Raw genomic sequence first — 21852 nt, 5'->3', positions numbered from 1 at the left:
TATTCCTGATGTTTAGTCGGAATCTCCGTTCTTGTAATTTTAAGCCATTGGTTTGGGTCCTAGCCTCCAGAGCAGAAGAAAACCTTGCTCTATCTTCCATGTGATATTTGAAAATGGCTATCATATGTCCTCTCAATCTCCTATTTGCCAACTCCTTCAACCCTTCCTCATCAGGCTTGGTTGCCAGACCCTTTGTCATCTTGATTGCCTTCCTCTACACACATTCCAGCTTGTGGTACCCAGCACTGGACACAGTATCTCAGGTGTGGTCTGACCAAGGCAGAATAGTGCAGTGCTATGAGTTTCCTTGATCAGGACACACTTCTTCTGTTGATGCAGCCTAGAATAGCATTAGCTTTTTCACTGCTGCATCACACTGTTGACTCATGTTAAGCTTATGAGCTATTAAGACCCCTAGATCCTTTTCATGCGTACTACTGGCAAGACAGGTGTGCCCCATCTTATATTTGTGCAGCTGTTTATTCCTGCCAAAACGCAGAACCTTACATTTGTCCCTAATGAAATCCACTAAGTTAGTTTTGGCCCAGTTCTCCAGTCTGTTAAAAGAGGAAGGGTTGTACCCTTATCAAGCTGCAATTAGAGAGAACTCTTAAGTAGGTATGGTTCTTTGCATTCTAAGAGGCTGTGATTCTTATGGGTATATGGAGTACAAATTATTGGGTGTGCAAAGTGTACCTAGTCCTTGTCTTCTGCAATGTGCATCCCTTGTAAGAGATGGTTGAAAATGGTCTTGTTGGTATTTCCGTCTGGATAAATGGCATAATGCAGTTCATACTGACTACTCTGCCACAACATACATCTCACCATGCATCATCTTTGCTGACTCTATATTTACCATACCCATTCTTTGGTTTCAAGTACCACTTCAAGTTAATGTTACTTCAGTCCTCAGGTTCTCTCAGTGTGAATCAAAGGGAGGTGCAGAGGGAGGTGTAGAGAATCCAAAGGAGACACTCGAGCTTCTCCCTTGTATCCTCTTAAAAATGTATCTTGGAGTAGGAATTATAATTCCAAAACCAATACACATATTGCCGATTGTCGGTAGTTTATCATTGTGGCAACTCTGCATTCCCCCCACCAAGACCCTGACTGCTCTGACACTCTCAAGCACTTCATGGTTCCATAGATGCTCATTCCCTTCCTTTCAGCAAACCAAAGAACAGAGTAGAAGGCTACAAGCTTAAGTCTCTGTCTTACATGTAGAGAGGCAGTTATTTTTCTTGAATTTGGGGGTCATGCAGCGATACAGTTTAGGAAACTGTGCTTTAGCCCTCACTGTAATAAATGTGATAGACAAACCTCAAGGAGTCTTCCAGCTGGGAAGCCATATTTCTTGCGCAAATACAGATATAGATATTGTGGAATCATGTGGGGAATATAAATGGCCTTCTTTATTATTTCTACAGATGTTTCATTCCCAATGATATATGGGCCCAGTTTGGTTTCCACACCTGTTGCAGTGCTGTCAGAAAGCCTGCACTCAATAACATCTCAGGGGCCTTCAGAAGGTCATTGGAGCACCTGGGCTCAGCAGTGTTAGAGCACTTGACGTGTGCTGGCCTGATGCTACTGTCGTCCCTTGGGCATTGGAAGCGAAAGTGCAGATGGGCCCAGAACATTGTACTCCAAGCAGAACTCCTTTCCTTTTTACAATTATTTTAAACGCTTTTCCATCCTAGGATAAACACAACCTATTCCCTTCAGAAGGTCTAGAGAGGAGGAGATACAAGACAGGAAACAAATGATGACAAATCACCCATTGCTTTGAAATAGGCCTCTCAATACATGGGACTGGAAGTTGATTGGATGCGACTGGTGGTGCTTAGATGGCTGATTATCCACACTAGTGTTTCAAACTCTGTATCTTATGCTTGAAGTAAATTGAATTTGCTAGGTAAATCCAGGAACCCACATAAAACAAAAGTCACTGCTGAGTAATCCTGAGATACATTAATCTTAGGCTCTGTACTTTCCCCTGTAGCTTCTGCTATAAACCTGCTGAACTTTTGCTTTGTGTTGAGCTGGTTATTTGTATAATTACTGCTACCCTATGGAGAATTAGTTTCCCAAGGGTTACACTTAAGGCTGAGATTTACAAGTACTTCACAGATTAATTCTTGACAGGCAGAAAGAGGATTTATGCATGACACCGACTTGAACCAAAATATCAAATGTCTTTCCGAAAGGGAAATTGCAAAAAAAAGAAAAGCAAAGCATGGTTCTGGTTATAAATAGTATGAGGAAAAGTGGCTCTTTTGCAGTTAAAAAAATATGCAAGCAGTGCTCCACATGATTGCAAACTGTGAAAAAGTAGGTTAATACCATAATTTAGCTGTGTTCTTAAAACACAGTAAAAACCGACTGCAGATAAAGGAAGAAAAGGAACTGCATGAGTGTTCATTTAGTCCGTTTTATTTGCTTCTAAAGGGATTCTGCTATTTCATTTTTCAGATGGATACTTTGGAGTTTCTGGGAGAAGAGTTCAGTGGAATGGCCAGGTGTCCTTATGACGCAAAGCATGCCAACGTTGCATTGTTTGCAGGTAATAAAGCAACAGAAAAAAATAATACACTGTATTACAGTGTTGTGCTTACTTTAGTAGTTATGATGCACATCCACAAGGTGGTGAGTTTATGAACAATAACCTATGGTAGAGGTCAGGAGGAAATAATTAGCTTCTGACGTATCACATAGCTTGGGACCATGTAGCTTGGGACTACTGAATGGATGGTGACCTATTCAGACTTCTCTGTTTTGCAAGGCGTTATCTGCATAAAATTATCTGTTTTGCAAGGCATTATCTGCATAAAGGAAATAGTGTTCTTTTTATGTAAATTTTTATTGATTTTACGATTTCCGCTTCAACATTTTGCATCAACAAGTAAAAAAAAGAATTTTGTAAAAGTAAAAGTAATCATAACATTCACTTTTTTTGGAGGTTCTCTTTAATCTCCTGACTTCCCTCCATTTACTTTCCTGGTTGATAAATATGTACATTTTCTGCATCATTATACTTGAGACTCATTTTCTTATCTTTGTGTATTTCAATTCAGGTTTCCTTTCATAGATTTTGTCTCACTTTAAACTACTTGCAAGTGTTTAATCAAAGTCTGACAACGTTTCTACTTGTTTACAATATTTTTGTACATATACAATAAATGTTTGCCATTCTTTTTTTAAATTTCTCATTGTCATTGTCTCTGAGCTTTTCTGTGAGTTTATCCATTTCAGCATAGTCCATCAGTTTCAGTTGCCGTTCTTCTATTGTTGGTATCGTGTCTTCCTTCCATCTTTGGGCTAGTAGAGTCCGGGTTGCTGATGTTGCATACATGAACAATTTCTTATTTTCTTTTGGTATTTGAAAAATAGGAAATAATGTTCTGGTAGAACACGAACTCAGGGTGAGGCAGAACATCTTTTCACATCCTGCCTTCTGAAAGCCCGTGAAAAAAACAAAAGATTTCACATGAACTGTAGTAATAACCATTCATTATATATGGTTCCACACTTTGTGAGCTAAAATAGAAAGGAGAAAAAAAGGACAAACCTGGTGTGATTAAGCTTCCTGATGTTTTGTTATCAGCTGTGGCAGGGGAGGGGACTGAACCAGAGTCTGTGGGTTTAATCATGATTTATTATGCATGCAATGAAATGCAATTAACTCTTCTTTTTGCAGTAGTTTAAAAATTGAGTGCTTATTAGAGGGGTTAATTTGGGCCATTGATTATGGAATGGCATTTTGGAAATTTGCGCCTTATAGATTTTAGATTAAATTGTCTCATTACCAAAATTGTGTTAGCATGAACCCCAATGATCCCATTTCAAATTTAGCTGTAAAATACGCAGTTAGTATTGTGGAAACCACCTGGGAAAACCTTTGGGATCTGTTTTTTTTCCCCCAGCAGGTGCCTAGCTCCAGAAGAAGCAGGGTGTCTACCTACTATCTCCCCCACTCCCTATTAAAAATGTACTTGATTGCATAATAGACTAACCTGCGCTAATTCACAAAACAGATAATCCTGAATATTTGAAATCATCCAACTTTTACTCCAATCTGGATTCTTGATTACTTACCTGCATACAGCATTGGTGTTGCTGGTATACAGTAATTTTTTTAGTGGCATTGTTGTAGAACATATCTTGATACTTCTTCCTGCAGAGGCTGTGTCCAAAACAGTACAATTGTCACATGTTCATGCAGTCCTGTTCAGTGTAATCATATGCACATTTACTTCGGAGCAAGTTCCACTGCATCCAATGGGCCTTACACCCTAGGATTTCAGCCTTCATTTCATTTCTAAACTTTTTTTTTTTTACCAGAGCAAATCTGTAAATGTTTCTGCACCCTCTCTTCAGAACTGCGGCAGTGCATGATTTATTTATCCTGATAAAGTCTGGATGTGTTTCGAACCTATCAGTTTGAAAGCATGCCAGTGCCAGTAGATAAATAAGTACCACTGTGGCGGGAAGGTAAACGGCGTTTCCGTGCACTCTGGTTTCTGTCACGGTGTTCCGTTGCACCGGAAGTGGTTTAGTCATGCTGGCCACATGACCCGGAAAGCTGTCTGTGGACAAACGCCGGCTCTCTTGGCCTGAAAGCGAGATGAGCACCGCAACCCCATAGTCACCTTTGACTGGACTTAACTGTACAGGGATCCTTTACCATTTTATGTTTGATTGTACATCTGTTTGAACACACACACACACACACACACACACACACTCATGTCAGCAGATATATATCAAAGTCAAAGTGTATTCTTCTGAAAATTATTTGAAGATGCCATATTGGTTGCACAAAAGGTCCAGTCAGATACCACATTCTTTTATGCAGTGACTCAGTCAGTAGAGCATAAGATTCTTAATCTCAGGGTTGTGGGTTCGAGCCCCACATTGGGCAAAATATTCCTGCTTTGCAGGGGTTTGGACTAGATGACCCTCGTGGTCCTTCTTGGATTGTTTTCGATGGCCTGTTTCAATGATTCCCAAGGAAAGATAAATGAACTCTTCTTTCACTCTGTTTATTTCTGTTGTTTTCTCTCCCTTCTTCTTCTTCTTCTTCTTCTTCTTCTTCCATTCCCACCTCTGAAGAGGGAAAACTGTATTCCGCCACTGTGACAGACTTCCTTGCAATAGATGCGGTCATTTACCGGAGCCTTGGAGACAGCCCAACTCTGCGGACAGTCAAACATGATTCAAAATGGTTAAAAGGTACGTAAACAGAAGCAGGGAGAGGAAGAGCAGCACTTTTGATTACAGTCTTAGATTCCTGACAGACCTTGCTGTGTTGTTTTGCTTTATATTTACTGTGCTGTTTTGCAGTCCGGTCCTTTAGTGATTGTTACAAATAAAAGATGTTCAAAGCACATGTCAGTCCTACTTCATTTCAGCAAGGGCTTCTGTCAGGTAGAGGGCACTAAATTGCCTTCTTTACTGGTACATTTATTTCACTCTCCCCACCCCTGAGTTGCTAGATATTGATAGAGCCACCAAGAATAGGTTGCATCCAATTTACTTTTTTAAAGCCTGGCTATTTCACCATGCTATGGAAAAGATGGGGATTCGGAGCAGGTAAGGAGCATTTCGAAGCACTGGTGGCGCCATCAGCCCTTCCCTCCAGTTGGGCTAAGTAACTATCAAGGCTTTATGAGGTGTAAAGAATTTGTTCTGTGGTCTTAAGATCCATCAATAAAAATAAAATAACAGAACTTCCATTTCATTGTCATGAAGTGCTGAATGGGTGCTGCTGAATTAGGCAATTTGTATGTTCTAAATAGCCTCATTGTTAAGAATGTTGCCATTCATTCTTTTCCAATGGCCTTATGAATGGGTGACACATTTTGAGATAGTGAAAAGGGGGCTTTTGCTTGTAGACAGAAATGTGAGGGAGGGAGGGAGGGAGAGAGAGAGAGAGCAGTGTGAAAATGATTCTGTTATATCCAGTCTTCCTTTGAAAAATATTGTATTTTTTTTTTAATTAGCAAGCATTTTACTACTTCTCTATGTGACTATGGGCAATGCTGTGAATTCTCCGTGGAAGAAATAACGCTGCTTCTGCAAATAAAAAGACCCCAGATTTGGTATTCAGAGTAAATTAACACAAATGGAAGACTTGTATCCCCAGTTTATTGCTATGCATGATTTTTCCTGCCTTCAGGTTCTTTTCCTCAAGGCAGAGGACAAGGCAGTGGAACAGTGGGACCCTGGGATAGGAGAAATGAGCTGTGAAAATGCTTGGGGACCAACATAGGGCCCTGAACCCCCAGGTATCAGCCAAGGGTGCCATTGTTTCAGAACCTTCAGTAGTTCTCCACGTATATAAGAACTGGAGAAGAAGGTATCTTATAAACATGTGAGTTTGGTTATCAAATTCCCAGCAATTTTCCGGTTTCCTTTCTTACGGTCACCTCAAAGAAAACGTTATCATGCCACATTACAAACCTTTCCATGATTGGTTTGGTCTGGCTTTGTGGTTTTATTAAATTGCTCCAAGGCTTTGGACCCCCACCCCCAAAAGGCACATCTTCCTTTTTGTTAACAACAAAAAAAGCTGTACATGACTGTACATTGCCCTACACAGCCAGATTGCCATAGTGCTAGATTAGGGCTGTTGATACTTTGGCCACCCTTGAGAAGAGAAGATTCCCTGGGAAAGACCCTGATGTTGGGAAAGAGTGAGGGAAGAAGGAGAAGGGGACGATAGAGGACAGGATGGTTGGGCAGTGTTCTCGAAGCTACCAACATGAGTCTGACCAAACTGTGGGAGGCAGTGGAAGACAGGAGTGCCTGGTGTGCTCTAGTCCATAGGGTCACAAAGAGTCGGATACGACTAAACGACTAATATACAGATCCTGACTCCGTATGCTGGTGTTTTTTCAAGCATTCTATGCTATACGGCAGGCATGTCCAACCGGTCAATCACAATCTACTGGTCGATCGCGGGGTGTTCTGGTCGATCGCGGGATCCTTAGTGATCGGCAGACAAGAAAAAAGCTCAACAACTCTGGGCAATGACAATGGGTAGATCACTGCCAGTTTTATTATACTAGGAGTAGATCACAGTTTCCAGAGAGTTGGACGTGCCTGCTATTAGGGGAATAGTCTTCCTGATTAAACAGGAGTTAAAAATCCACACCGAATTGATGTGTTTTGCTCAAAGTTCCTTGTTAATTTGCACGTTTTGTCTTTCTTGCAGAGCCTTACTTTGTCCATGCAGTGGATTATGGCAACTATATCTACTTCTTCTTTCGAGAAATCGCCGTGGAGTACCACAGCATGGGGAAGGTAAGGGGCAAAAATATATTGTAGGCCAGCGTGAGTTAGGAATGACCTTGAAATGAGAGCTATAAATCATAATGGCAAGGTCATTGTTTTGAGAGGATGCTGCTACTGCTGCTGCCAAAGGTTGGTTGGAATACAGCATTGCACTCTGCCTTGGATATAAAACACTCTGGCTTCTGATGGCAACAAGAGGCACAGGGCTTTTCTTCTTCTCCTCCCCATTAAGCAGGAAAGCATATGGCAAATTGATTTAATTCAGAGCTCCAAATAATCATTACAAGCCTGACTTTAAAGCAAGGGAGCAGCTGCATTTGGAAGACCTTCACGAGAACAGCAGAAGTAAATGGGAAGGAAATTTCAGCCTTGCTATATCATAAAAGCACAATGGAAGCCTTATTGACAAGAATTTTTTTTAATAAATAAAAAAGTGCAGTGAATGTATTAAAAAGCTTGCAAGGTTAAAAAGGAGAAAGGCATAAATAAAGGCCTGATGGTGCTTGCATACTTTAAAGAAATGCTGGGGATAGAGGTGGCTAGTAGTTTAGGCTGCGCGGATCACAGATGTAGAATGTGCTTTTGTTTGTCGAAAGAGAAAGCTGAGTGGTCTGCATAGAAATGAGTTTTATACAAGCTGAGAACAGTTCTCCTGAAGGATTTATGGCTGCGTATGAAATGTCACCGGCTTATCTTCCATAGTACAGAGTTCCAAAGCCGAATTTTCTTCTGTTTGCTATTTGTCACAGATTATGGAAAACATGGGATCATATCAAGCGCCAAGTGTTGCCATTTCTGTCTGGGTAGAAACAGAACTTCAGCAAAGTCCTTTTGATGAATAAATAGTTCAGTTTCTTTATTCCCGCTCCCCGCACCTTCCCCAACTCTAGGTGGTTTTCCCCAGAGTAGCTCGCGTGTGCAAGAATGACATGGGTGGATCCCAACGAGTACTAGAAAAACAGTGGACTTCCTTCCTGAAGGCACGGCTGAACTGCTCTGTTCCTGGCGATTCGCACTTCTATTTCAACATACTGCAGGCAGTTACAGATGTTATCCATATCAATGGTCGCAATATTGTCTTGGCAACCTTCTCCACCCCTTACAACAGGTAATTTAGCTAGTATCATTCTTGCTTGCAAGTTTTTGAATTGAATTGCTCCTGACTCCCACAAGCTTTTCGAGTCTTCTGCCAGAACTATGGAAGCTAGGAAGGATGGTTGTGAATGCAAAGTAGAGGAAGTTGTAAAAAGTCTTGTATTCTATAGTTTTCCAGTGTATTTGCCTATTTAATTATTTAAGCTGTTTAAATACCACTTAACTATCAAAATTTCATCAGTGGGAAAGGTCTGCAGCCCGGTTCAGACACAATGGCAAAGTATTTTCCTGCTATATGAACAAGTTCTATGTGTTTTAATCCTCCTGCTACAGTCCTTCCCCTCTTTCACATGTTACAGGAGGAAACCAATAGCATCTGTTTTTCATTTTTAACTAACTGCAGTTTCCGGTAATGTCTAAACTCTGGGAATTGTGATTTATTAAAGTATGAATGTTGACAGCAGGCTAGATTCAGAGATTCTGGATTGATTCTGGTTGGTCAACTGACAGGAGTTTAACCAAGCCATAGTCTGTTGAGCTCTGATGTTGTGGGGAATGTGGTTTGCTGAAAACCCAAATCAAGGGCATTCAGTGTCCTCCTTCTGGACCATAAAAGAGGACCAGTGGGGAGCTTGTGAGCCTGAAAATTGTGGAGGCTCATTCACATAATGGAAACCATATTTTTTAAAAAAATACATGTGAACCAGGTCTTTGAGAATTGTAACTCATCTTTTTGCATTTTTGTGACGGCTTCATAAAATTGGCATAATTTTCTCAGTTGTTTTGGAGAATCCAAAGGATATCATTCACAATACACTCCCATGTTTTCCCATTGTCTTGTCAATTCTCCAAGTGTTCATTTTTAACATTGGCTAGAATCGCAGTACAATTTTTGGAGGTGTAGACCAGCCCTTTCGGCAGACTAGATGAATCTTGGGGTCCCTTCCATGTTTCTATGAGTGTTCAGCGACACACACAGTGATCTGACTGGTCCTGTCGTCACTCTTTTCTGCTTGCATCTTGCATTACATGACTAGGCCTTTGCCATTACCTTTTCTGCAACATGAGTCCCTCATCAATTTTAAAAGCTATAGGTCAACATCCAACATTGCACATACAGTCTTCCCCTTTCTCTCCCTCCACCAAAGCCAATGTGCCCCCCCCATGTATTCAGTAGGGTCCCTCAACCATCCCAAGTAGATAAGGGGGAAGAGAGAGGCATCCAGCTAGAGGTTAAATCTGGCCTGTCCACTGTGTACATTCCACAGACAGACAGACAGGCGGATGCTGATGGATTTTACCAATACAGTGGAACCTCTACTCATGACCACAATCCGTTCCAAAGGCCCGTCCTTATGGCGAAACAGTCGCTGGGAGAGGCGCCGTTGTGCACAGGCGTGGGCGTTGATTGCCCGCTCCTGTGCAGGTGCGAACGGCGGCAAACCCGCTGGTTACTTCCGGGTTTAACACGGTCGCAACTTGGAACGTCCATGAGTGGAGGCAATTGTAAGTAGAGGTTCTACTGTATCTCTTTTTTCAAGGAAGCTTAATAGTGTGTGCACTCACACATTTCTTTAGAAAAGTATTGTACCGCAGTCACTCATAAACCACTTTCAGGGGGAAATGTTGCACTTTGGTACATGCAGTTGCATGATCTGCTTTAAAAGAAGCCATGAGAAAGAGCAGTGAGCATCAGTACAAGTGTCATCAGAGGCAGATTGTGGGGAGCGGGGCGGGTTTGGTCGCACTGAACGCAGAGCTTTGGGGGCATAGTAGGGGATACCAGAACTATAATTTAGAATGGAGTGCAAGAGGCAAGGAGGGGGCACTGCATTTTGTCATCACACACAGCACTACTGAAATGTGATACCCCAAGCTGCACCACTGAATGTCATATACCAGGGGTCAGCAAACTTTTTCAGCAGGGGGCCAGTCCACTGTCCCTCTGACCTTGTGGAGGGCCAGACTATATTTTGGAGGGGAAAAATGCCCCACAAATAACCCAGAGATGCATTTTAAATAAAAGGACATATTCTACTCATGTAAAAACACGCTGATTCCTGGACCGTTCACAGGCCGGATTTAGAAGGCGATTGGGCCGGATCCGGCAACCGGGCCTTAGTTTGCCTACTCATGTCATATACTTTCGACTAGTACTGTAATGCTCTGTAATGCCCAGTTGGCCTGGCCGGGTATTATGGGGTGCTCATGGGCAAATTTGTTGTTGTTGTTGTTGTTGTTGTTGTTGTTGTTGTTGTTGTTGTTGTTCCCTGCCTTTTGGCCTGACGGAACTCAAAGCAGCTTACATATAAAAATGAAAACCATTAAGAACATAGGGGGGGAATCATTAAAAAGCAATTAAAACTATATAAAACTGAATGGCTTGGGCCATTGGCATGATCACCCCTGAATGCCCTCTCCCACTTCGTGGAGCCTGCTTGGCTCTCTGGTATACTCCAGAGCTTAGGGCAAGGAAACAAGCTAGGAGACCGCTCAAACACGGGGAGAGGAAAGATCTGGTTGAATGCAAGTCTACCTAGTGGCAGTAAAGGTAGCCAAGAAGTCATACCTTGCTGCCTCCATTGCATACTCACTATGCCGTCCGGCAGAGCTTTTCCTGCGTAGCGTGGTGGCCTCTTACAGTCTGGTCTGAAGGAGGTGGTAGAACTGACAGTAGCTCTCTATGACTTGTTTGCAAAGCCTTTTGAGGACAAAATGGCTTGCATCCCACCAGGATCTTGACCCCGCTGTTACAGCAGATGAATCTCAAAGGGTGTTCCGTTAGTAAGGCTCATTCAGCCCAGTGGGAAACGACAGCCGAAGGGTCCTAGTGAGCAATCACCCATTGTTCACTGAGCTACTCTGGCATGATGCTTGCACTCATGGTAGCATCTCTTGATCAGTAGGATCAATAGAGGTGGCAGGAGTGGAAGCATATGTGACTCCCATAATTGCCTTTCCCTGATGCCTGGTGTGTGGAAAGGCACCCTCCTCCATCTGTTGTATGTGCTGCACCGGGAGTCCACACATTTCACACCAGGAGGCATGTTCCAGTTTTGCCCTTGGTGAGATTAAGCGGAGGATTCCTAACTCACTTGCTTCTGCTGTCACTGGGTGAAACAGTCCTCAGAAATGCATTGGGGAATGCCTTCTGCTCAAGCCCTGTTTTGAAATGAACAGGGCTCATGAAACAGAACAGAACAGCACTGCTGACTAACTCCAAAGCATTTCAACAGGACAGATTCCTAACAGATTGTACTCCCTGTGATTCAGAGGGAAATAAAGAGTGCCTGCATGCCAAGTAGGAATAATTCTCTCTCATGATAGATTTGAGTTTCCTTTCTGTGAATGGGTGCATCTTCCTTTTCCCTTGCACGGCACCCAGTTCAGCAGATGGCCTGAGCATGGCGAAGTCCTTTCCTTTCTGCTGCAATACGAGTCATAAATAAAAGTAACAGGGCCCATTATTCCGACACCCATAGTTTTTTAGGTCAGCTAATAAAAGACTTTTACAGCATTCACCTCATCTGTTAAGAATTTGTAAGTGCTGGTATATTACCACACACTTTCAGTAATTTATGGGAACATGCTAAGATCTCCAGTTGCTAAGGTCTCCAGGAAACTTTGGCAAATATGCTAATTAAAGTAAAATTGTTCCTGTGACAACTGGGGCCTGTTTCCTTTCCCATGCTTTCTATTAGAAGGGGCATTTGATGGAAGAGGGAGAGCTTGAGTTCATGCATTCAAGCCAGTGTGGTGTGGTGGTTAAGAGCAGTAGACTTGTAATCTGGGGAACCGGGTTCGTGTCTCCGCTCCTCCACATGCAGCTGCTGGGCTAGTCACAATTCTTTGAAGTCTCTCAGCCCCACTCACCTCACAGAGTGTTTGTTGTGGGGGAGGAAGGGGAAGGAGAATGTCAGCTGCTTTGAGGCTCCTTCGGGTAGTGATAAAGCGGGATATCAAATCCAAACTCTTCTTCTTCTTCTTCTTCTTCTTCTTCTTCTTCTCTGCGTTGGCTACCTGGAGTCAAAGGGTAAGCTCAGCACTGTCAAAGGCAGGCCTCCTGCTGCTCAAAAAACAAGGAGAAGGGACAAGGCAGCGTGGCATAATAGCTACTATTGACAACCAAATTAGAACGGCTGCTTTGGGAATGATTCAGCCATGAACTGAAAATACAGCCAACACAAGAAGTAAACACGTTTTATTTGCAAGAAAATCAGTGTTGAGAATAACATGTTAAGGGGAGTGGGGATGGGGGGGGGGAAGCATTAAAACAAAACAAAAAACCCTCAATAGGTTGAAGCCTAACTTTCTCCCGTATTTTCCTAACTGTGTCCTTAGCAACATTAAAATGCTCACAGTGTAAACTTTCATTAGCTCTGTTATTCTATTCCTTCAGGGCACCCCACCAGCCCGTTTTCCTTTCCCTTCAGCTACTATTGGGGCTCTTCCAGCCTGCTGCTGTTTTTGAGTGGGGTTCTATAACATAACCAGAAAATTTAGGTTGTCCCATTATAGATGATTGGGAGGGAAGTCTTGTTCAACAAACCTCACTTTCGAAGGAAAGAGTAAACAGGTGGGTCTTAAGTAGCTGACAAAAGATGTAAAGTGTTGGTGTCAGGCACACCTCTTTAGAAAGAGAGTTTCACAGTTTTGGGGCCAACACAGAGAAGACCCTGTCATAAGCCACTGCTCCCCGAGTCCCTGAGGGAGTAGCACTACCAATGAGGCTTCATCCACTGCTCATAATACCCGAACTAGCACATACGGTAGGAAGTGCTCCTTCAGATATCTGGGCCCAAAGGACTTTATACATTAAAGAAGGCACCACAAATCGGGCTCAGAAATGGATAGTGCAAATGTTTCAGGACAGGTATCACAAGAGTCCCTACGGCTATTCTGAATCCCATTCTAGCTGCCACATTCTGCACCATTTTGAAGGGCAGCCCCACACAGAACACATTGCAGCAGTCCAGTGTGGAGGTTCCCAGAGCATGGAGCACCATGGCCAAGTTGTCTCTGTCCAGGAGGTTTTGTGGTTTGCACACTAGATGTAGCTGGAAGTAGGTACTCCTAGCCACCAAGGCCGCATTGTCATTGAATCCAGGAGAGACTACACACCTGCTGCTTCAAGGCAAGTCCAGCCCTGTCCAGAGGAGGCCATACTATGTTCTCTTGCTGCAGCAGAACAAACATTTGCTTAGGTTGCCTCAGTTAAAGGAGCTTCCTCTAACTGGCAATCAGGACAGACCACATCACTTTTGGTCCTTCAGCAATACAGGCACTTTTCCTGAAGTTGGACCAAGCTGCCTAATTCTTAACAGCCATTCTATAAACTCAAGCTGGAAGCATGTTCTGCTTGAACCTGCTTCTTATTAATACATGAAGCAGCCTTAGGCTGCTGGCAAGCTGCAATTGTGGATGCAGACCACATTGTAGTGAGTGACACTGTTTTTGCTCTCTGGTCTTATCGTAGAATTGCAGAGTTGGAAGGGACCCTGAGAATCATCTAGTCCAGGGGTCAGCAAACTTTTTCAGCAGGGGGCCAGTCCACTGTCCCTCAGACCTTGTGGGGAGCCAGACTATATTTTGGGGGGGGGGAAACAAATTCCTATGCCCCACAAATAACCCAGAGATGCATTTTAAATAAAAACACACATTCTACTCATGTAAAAACACCAGGCAGGCCCCCAAAATAACCCAGAGATGCATTTTAAACAAAAGGACACATTCTACTTGTGTAAAAACACGCTGATTCCTGGACTGTCCGCGGGCTGGATTGAGAAGGCGATTGGGCCAGATCCGGCCCCTGGGCCTTAGTTTGCCTACCTCTGATCTAGTCCAACCCCCTGCAATGCAGGACTATGCATCTGCCGCATACAGGGATCAAACCTGCAACCTTGGCATTATCAGCACCACACTCTAACCAACTGAGCTATCCTTGCATATACCTTGCACGACGCAGGCACAGTTATAAGCACTGCAGTTTCGCCAGTGTGAGTCTGTCACTAACTCTCTCACTGAGAGAAAGCCACTGTTCCGCTAATAAGTTTTATGTCTTGAGTTTTGGCAGCACCCTATGATAGGGTAGGGTTGTAATTAAGTCTTTCTAATACAGCTCCACAAATGATGGAAAGCACCATCATGAGTTATTTCTCAGCTGGTGAGTTTATACGGCAACCCAAAACTTGACTGAATGTATACAAGCAACCCTGAGATAAGAAAATGCCACCTTCATTTTCACTGATTTTCATTCCGCATATTTCCATTTTTGGATAATCAAACCATCTACTTAGCATTCCGTTTCAGCTTTCTCATGTAGCAGCGTCTTTTATATCGCTTCACATCCAAAAGCCAAATTCCGATGGTTGGGTGTATGGTAATAACTTACCACCTTAAATTGGGATTATGACTCAGCCAGATGGTGCTTTGCTATCTGATCAGAAATCATATCGCTTAAGTCAGACACAAATGTACTACGGTAGATCATGTGTAAACAACAAAGGCAGACCAATGAATAAATCATACCTGAAAGTCATTGACTAAGGGAAACATCCAAGCCCTTCCAAAAGTGTTTGTGTAAGACTGTAATTATATTTAGTGATTGCTACTATTAGGTTACATGTAAATAGTCTGGAAATTCAAATTTAAAGTTTAGTGGGTGTAAGGCAAAGGTGCATTTCCTTCTGCAAACTCTTTATAGTTGACCGAGTTAAGCAAATTCCTGCTCATAGGAACTCAGCCAGAAAAATACAGGAAAATCGAATGATTTTTCAGAACCGCAACGGATGGGTAGGTATTTTTGCTGAACTTTTGGGTTGAGCGATGTGCATCAGTATGCAAAATGTATCCACTCAGGGCATCTGAATGGTTTCTAGAATGCAGCTAAAGATTTTGAAGGGCCTGGAAGATTTGACATAAAAAAACGTGTTACAAATGTACACAGTTTGCATCCAGAAAATGTGCTATGATTTTGATAACCCAGTAATTTCTTGGTACCACAAGTTGTCAGAACTGTGTCTGTTAATCTTTTAGGGAATTCGAAATTAATGTAATATGCTATTTTATTAAAAAAAATCTTTCTGGAGGCAAGCCGTACTGACAGGAGCAGGCTGCCCAGTGGAGCATCTCAAATGTCTGTATGGGGCCAGCTTTTTATTGTCAGTACCCAGAGGTTGGAAGGTTCAGAATGGAATGGCCTTTGACAGGAAGGCTTCTATGCAGCATGTTTCTGAGATGGAAAAAAAATGCATAACTTCAGAATGAGTAACTATTTCTGGAAATGTCACATTGCAGCATCCCTGGCTCTGCTGTCTGCGCTTACGATATTCTTGACATTGCCAATGTATTTACTGGGAGATTCAAAGAACAGAAGTCTCCAGATTCAATATGGACACCAGTTCCTGATGAACGAGTGCCCAAGCCCAGGTACTTTCCTTTGCTAAGTATGCTGCAGTGCAGGGGCTGGGAGTTTGACCATTGGTTTCGTATGCATGAATTGAGTGAGATACAGAGGCAAATGCAGAGAAGATGGAAGTGTAACTCCATCCCCCACTCTCTGTAATGAGTTTGGTCATGCAGGAATGGAAAAAATTATTTTAGGAGGCGGTCAACTACTCTGTGCCATTCTTTCCCAGAGAGCAAAGGAGAGTTAAACAGATTCCTCCAGGGGGTAAAGTCTGGTTAAGAACGTGACTCTGGGTCAAGTGTTGTGTTGTGTTGTGTTGTGTTGTGTTGTGTTGTGTTGTGTTGTGTTGTGTTGTGCCACAAAAAAGATGGTGGCAAATGCTCCCATGTGACCTGGCATTCTCTATCATTCTCATTTGGCTATAAGAGAAGAGGCAGTGATAGGTTAACTCATCCACTGATAAGACATGAGGGCTGCCAACTGAGCTGTCATGAGGGTCACACCCCTGGCCAGAAGATGGCTGATTATCCTTCATACCACCGTCTCCCCCAATGAATTCTCTGTGCTAGTGAGTTGGAGGGTAGTGTAGGAGGCACATGGTTCATTGGGTCTGGGGGGGGGGGAGTCCCAGCTCTGATTCTGTGGATCTTGATGCTGTGGGATTCCTGAGGTTCATCACCAGCATTGGGCTCAGAGTCAGATATCTGATCCAGCTCCTCAGCCACTGGATTGTTCTTTCTCTCTGGAAGGGACATAAGGGCCCTCCTTATATCACAAGGTGTGGTAAATCCATTGCTGCCTTCTTTCTTTCTGACTAAACAAAACTGAACCCCCGCAGTAAATGAAATTTCTCATTTATATAGCAAGGTAAGGAAAACAGGGTGTGAAAGTAAAGGAAGATGTTGGTTTAAAAGAATTTATTTTTTAATCCCTGATCTCCTGAGAAAATGCTTTTTCCACATGCCCTTTTTACTTCTAACCATATTCACATTTCATTTCAGTTTTGTCCCTAACCACCCCTGTACTAAACTTCGCACATTGCTCATGCATATATACTTCCTCCACCCAAAATTACAGACATGGTTTATGTGTGTGTATACACACACAGAGAGAGGGGGGCGTGGCAGTCAAAGAATGCTCCATTTGCATAATTGCAGCAATGCAGTCATACAAGTTTGTAATTGGCTCATAGCAATGGTTAATGGAACCATCTTTGCAGTTGCTCAGTGTGTGTGTGTGTGTCTATCATTGTGCTGTGTGGACTTGCAGTGTCTCCTTTGGGAGTTCAAAGTCTGTACAAGCACAGCTACATTACAGAAGAAGGAATTGTGCAGAAGGAAACTGTTGGGGTAGGGCATACTCAGCAAAAGGAAGTAGATCTTTCTGTTGCCAATATATGACTGTTCTGGCCCAGTTTCCATGAGAGTACTGGGGAGATTCCAGGAATAAACTGAGCACATTTGTATTCCAGTTATCGAAGACAGATAACACTGTGTCTTATTAAAGGACTCTGCAGACTCATGCTGAAAAGGCTTGGGTTTTCATATTTGTCAAAAATAAAATGTTCTCGGGAGCCATAGCAAAGAGGATGTTTACTCTAATGCTGGCTGGATTCACTCTTCAAGCTGTGTTTTTAAGCAGCTTTTTTCACAGTTTCAGAAAAACGTAACATTTCCCTTGCAAATTAAATAAAGTGCTCTTAATTCCAAGAAAGAGAGTGTTGCAAAAGAAAATCTGGAGCACGCCTAAGGAGTGAGCAGCATCTTGCCAAGCTGTGTATGTGTTTATTGGGCTCCATGTGGATGGATGAACTGTGAACTTGCATTTTACAAACTTCATAATCTGCTTAGGAAATTTATGTGCACTAATGGCCATAAATCAGGTTTTCCCACAACGCAGAACTGAGTGCTGAATTCTACTCTCGCACTGTGGAATGACTAGGCCCAGAGGAAATCTAACAGTGCTTCAGTTGGTGCCATTATGCATTGTTCAGTTTCTACAAAGCCTCTGGCACACTCTCACTTAATAACAGGTGCTTAGGAAAACAGTTTATGTAGAATATTTGCACAAAAGCGATAAATTATCACATTCCCTCACACCCTGTTTTTGATTTAGGCCAGGTTCTTGTGCTGGCTCAACATCGCTTGAAAAGTACATGTCTTCCAATGAATTTCCAGATGACACTCTGAACTTCATCAAAACACATTCTCTCATGGATGAAGCTGTTCCATCCATTGTCAACAAGCCATGGTTTCTGCGGACGATGGTCAGGTAAATAAATATATTTCATTCAGTTTCCTTTTGTGTCTGCCTGTCCAGATTTAGTAATGAACTCTGATGTTGATCTTTTGAATGTCCATACATTAAAGCCATGCATCTATATATGAGGTGCTTTGGAAACTAGTTAAAAACTGGAAATAGAGGACAATAAATGATTAGACAGCGTTGACAATGGAAAGAGCTTACAGGTGCATCCCCAAATATTTGTACTAAGAGCAATGCTTATTTTAAAACTTCTTTTTAAAAATCATCATCATCTGGAGACAGAGAGAGGTGGAAATGGGGAAATGACTATGCCTGTAGATAATCAAATTATTTAGGATGCTGACATCCCAGCCAGACTCAGAAAGGCTCCAGTAAGGCTAGCCATATTTGGGAAATGAATGCTAGACTGGATGGACCTTTGGTGTAATCCAATAAGGCAATTGTTGCATTCTAATGGGTTAGGACAGAGACAAGAATGTTCCTGCAGAACTACTTTTTAATCTCCTTACATTTATATCTAACCTTTCTTCTATAAAATCATAAAACTGTAGAGTTGGAAGGGACCCTGAGGATCATCTACTCCAACCCCCTGCAATTCTGGTATATATAGCCATCCCATATAGGGATTGAACCTGCGACCTTGGCATTATCAGCATCAGGCTCTGACCAACTGAGCCATCATTAAACCCAAGGGTAGCATACATCCATCTCCCAGAAGATCTCCAATCCAGGCCCTGACCAGACATGCTCAGTTTCAACAAGGTCATAAGTTCATGTCCCTCCAGCCTATATCCTGGGACCTTCTGGGTATCATAGAACTTTAATGAATGGAAAGTTGTTACTAATTCCATCCAGGCTACCCTCAGTCTACGTTAGAGAGGAAACACCAACTTGCACATTTACTTTTAAGAGTCAGCATTTTAAATACTTCAGTAGAGACTTTTGGTTTAGCTGCAAGGTACGTTCACCGGATATGAAAGCTGTCTACTAGGATGTTTTCAGGATATGCTGATGTCTGTCAGGATATGTTATGGAAAGCGTTCGTGTTTACACAAGTGTTTAAAGAGAACTATCCATATCCAAATAATCCCATGTCTCAACATAAGAAGAAACAGTGAGGGGTTATTTTTCTCCAGAAGGATACACAAGTCAGCTACCTTCAGAAACACATTTCTAGGGACTGCAATATGCATCAGAAGATTTGTGAGCTTTGTATCACAGGCATATTTGTACAATAATTTTATTCACAGACATGTTGACGGTCATGTATGATGGTGTTTGTATGTTGTAAATATTTAGTTGTACATGTTTCAGGAATAAACGGATCGTTTTGTATGTATGGACCACATACAAAAATAGGATACAGAATTCAGTAACCATGCAAAAATCTCTCAGTGAATTATTTTATATCATGATAGCTTATGGTTTTAGGTAACAGATTTGAACTAAATTAAATGGAGAATTGGACAGTGAAATGCTGTGACCTCTCAATGTATGGGTCTCCCTGTGTGCTTGCCTCAAAGTTGCTGAATAAATCTAGCTTTCAAATTGGCCTTGTTGTTTAAGCCATATTGGCCCACCCTAGGCATGATCATGTCCTGCGGGGAAATAATTTGAATCTGTCTATTTTAAGTGGTAATTGTGTTTACATATGAATAGATAAGCTCTGCTTATAAAATTACTCAATACTGACCTATAAAGTGAAAGAAAGAAAGAAAGAACATATAAAGCAAATGACAGCCTATTGGGATAATTAAAACTGCAATGTTGTTCCAGATACCGCCTGACCAAAATTGCTGTAGATAATGCTGCTGGGCCAAATCGGAATCACACTGTGGTTTTCCTTGGATCAGAGAAGGGAATCATTTTGAAGTTCTTGGTCAGGACAGGAAACAGCGGTTTTTTAAATGACAGTCTTTTCCTGGAGGAGATGAGCATTTACAATTCTGAAAAGTATGTATCGCTGGTTCTCTTTCCTATATGTGTTAGTCTCACACATAGTGCTGCCTGATGCGGGTGGGGAACCCAGGAAACGGGGGGTTTTTTGTATTGAATGTGGAATACAGTGGTACCTCGGGTTACAGACACTTCAGGTTACAGACTCCACTAACCCAGAAATAGTCCCTCGGGTTAAGAACTTTGCTTCAGGATGAGAACAGAAATTGCGCAGCGGCGGCACAGTGGCAGTGGGAGGCCCCATTAGCTAAAGTGGTACCTCAGGTTAAGAACAGTTTCATGTTAAGAACGGACCTCCAGAACCTATTAAGTTCTTAACCCGAGGTGCCACTGTATATGTTTTCAGGAATTTTAATTTCCCCATTAAAAAATTGGCTGTGGTCAACACATCACAGCACATAATTATACCTCCACACACACACATACAAAATAGTAAACACATTATTTTGGGTTTTGCAACTATAGGCCTCTTCAGGCATTCAGGCAGCATGTTAAATTAATGTGTAAGGGAGTTACAGGGATGACTGCAGTAGCCCTGTCACCACTGTTCCCATTGCCATTCTGATCAACCTTTTGATGCAGGGATTCTCCTGTACTCATAGTAACTCTATGAATGTTCAGATACACTTAAATGTGTCTCTGTAAGTTGGCAAACAACACCCCCTCCACACACACAAACACACATACATAATGGATGAAATATGGGAAGATAGCAAAGAGGAGGGTTGGGTTGTTTTCCCAACCCACAGCCTTTTCATCCCTGGATGTGCCTCCCAGGAGGGAAAAGCAAAACTTCCCTGTCACTCTATGCCGAGTCACCCTGCCTCCTAGTCTCTTAAGCAGGCTCCGCAAATTAGGATATTAGCTTAAATGATAATATGATTTAGGGGGCAAACCAAACTCCTGGCAGGCAGCAGCAAGGTTTAATGGAGAGGCTGAGTGACTACTAAGTCCAGAGCACAGCTAGCTTAGGAGAGAAGGCAGACCATGGAAATCCTGGTGGTTTTTCCATCACACCAGTTCCACACTGGCACAGGAGAGAGGCCTAGATTGAGTATGTTGCTGGTAGCCAGACTGGCTTGTGGTCCAGTGGAAACTTGACCAGCCCAGATTTCTTCCGGCCTTCTAGATAGCCTGTTTCAGGAGCACCTGTTGGCTACTACCAGCAGGGATACTACTGATGCTGGCTTCTGCTTGTGGTTTATATAGGTGAAGTTGGGAGCTACATGGCAGCAGAGCCAGACACCTCTCCCTCTGCACCATCCAACCCCCTCCAGGACAGCAGTTTGGGAACCTGAATTGCTTATGTGCCTGTATTTTGTTGTTTTTGTTTTTTTGTAAGCTGGAAATTTCTACTTTCGTGAGTTAATCCTGTCTGAGAAATGTTTCTGTTGTAAACAAATTGTCTTTCTGATTTCATTGAGCTGATCAAACGGCCTTTCTCTCCCCCTCCAAATCAGGTGCAGCTATGATGGGGTGGAAGACAAGAGAATTATAGGGATGCAGCTGGATAAGCAAAGCAGTGCCCTCTATGTAGCTTTTTCTAACTGCTTAATAAGGGTCCCCCTCGGAAGGTGCGAGCGTCACGGCAAGTGCAAAAAGTAGGTACTTCTTCACGTGTGTCCTCTCGCTGCTAACTCCGTTCTCAAACACACAAAAGTATTGATTCATGGATATTGACATTGAGTTACTGATAGCAAAGAACTCCATATCTGTCTCCTCTATTTAGGGCCTGCATAGCATCTAGGGACCCATATTGTGGCTGGATGAAGGAAAGTGGGGCATGCATGCAGCTGTTACCCGGAACAACGTAAGTTATAATTCACATTGAG

The 21852-nt window shown here is 42.6% G+C and overlaps 1 protein-coding gene across 5 annotated transcripts in view; it reads left to right on the top strand.

The window, feature by feature from the left end:
- Positions 1-21852, top strand: part of SEMA6A (semaphorin 6A) — a 173854-nt gene that overhangs the window by 111000 nt on the left and 41002 nt on the right. For all 5 annotated transcript variants that reach the window (XM_033163593.1, XM_033163591.1, XM_033163594.1 and 2 more), the window contains exons 7-15: positions 2473-2563; positions 5113-5232; positions 7217-7305; positions 8187-8404; positions 15688-15819; positions 17915-18070; positions 19841-20017; positions 21481-21621; positions 21750-21830. In XM_033163593.1, coding sequence (XP_033019484.1) covers positions 2473-2563; positions 5113-5232; positions 7217-7305; positions 8187-8404; positions 15688-15819; positions 17915-18070; positions 19841-20017; positions 21481-21621; positions 21750-21830 — 1205 coding nt within the window. The remainder of the gene's footprint in view (positions 1-2472; positions 2564-5112; positions 5233-7216; positions 7306-8186; positions 8405-15687; positions 15820-17914; positions 18071-19840; positions 20018-21480; positions 21622-21749; positions 21831-21852) is intronic.

This window comes from Lacerta agilis, chromosome 11 (genome assembly GCF_009819535.1).
Source record: "Lacerta agilis isolate rLacAgi1 chromosome 11, rLacAgi1.pri, whole genome shotgun sequence".
NCBI classification, from domain to species: domain Eukaryota; kingdom Metazoa; phylum Chordata; class Lepidosauria; order Squamata; family Lacertidae; genus Lacerta; species Lacerta agilis.
Note: the sequence above shows the minus strand (reverse complement) of the source record. Positions and strands in the feature narration are given on the sequence as shown.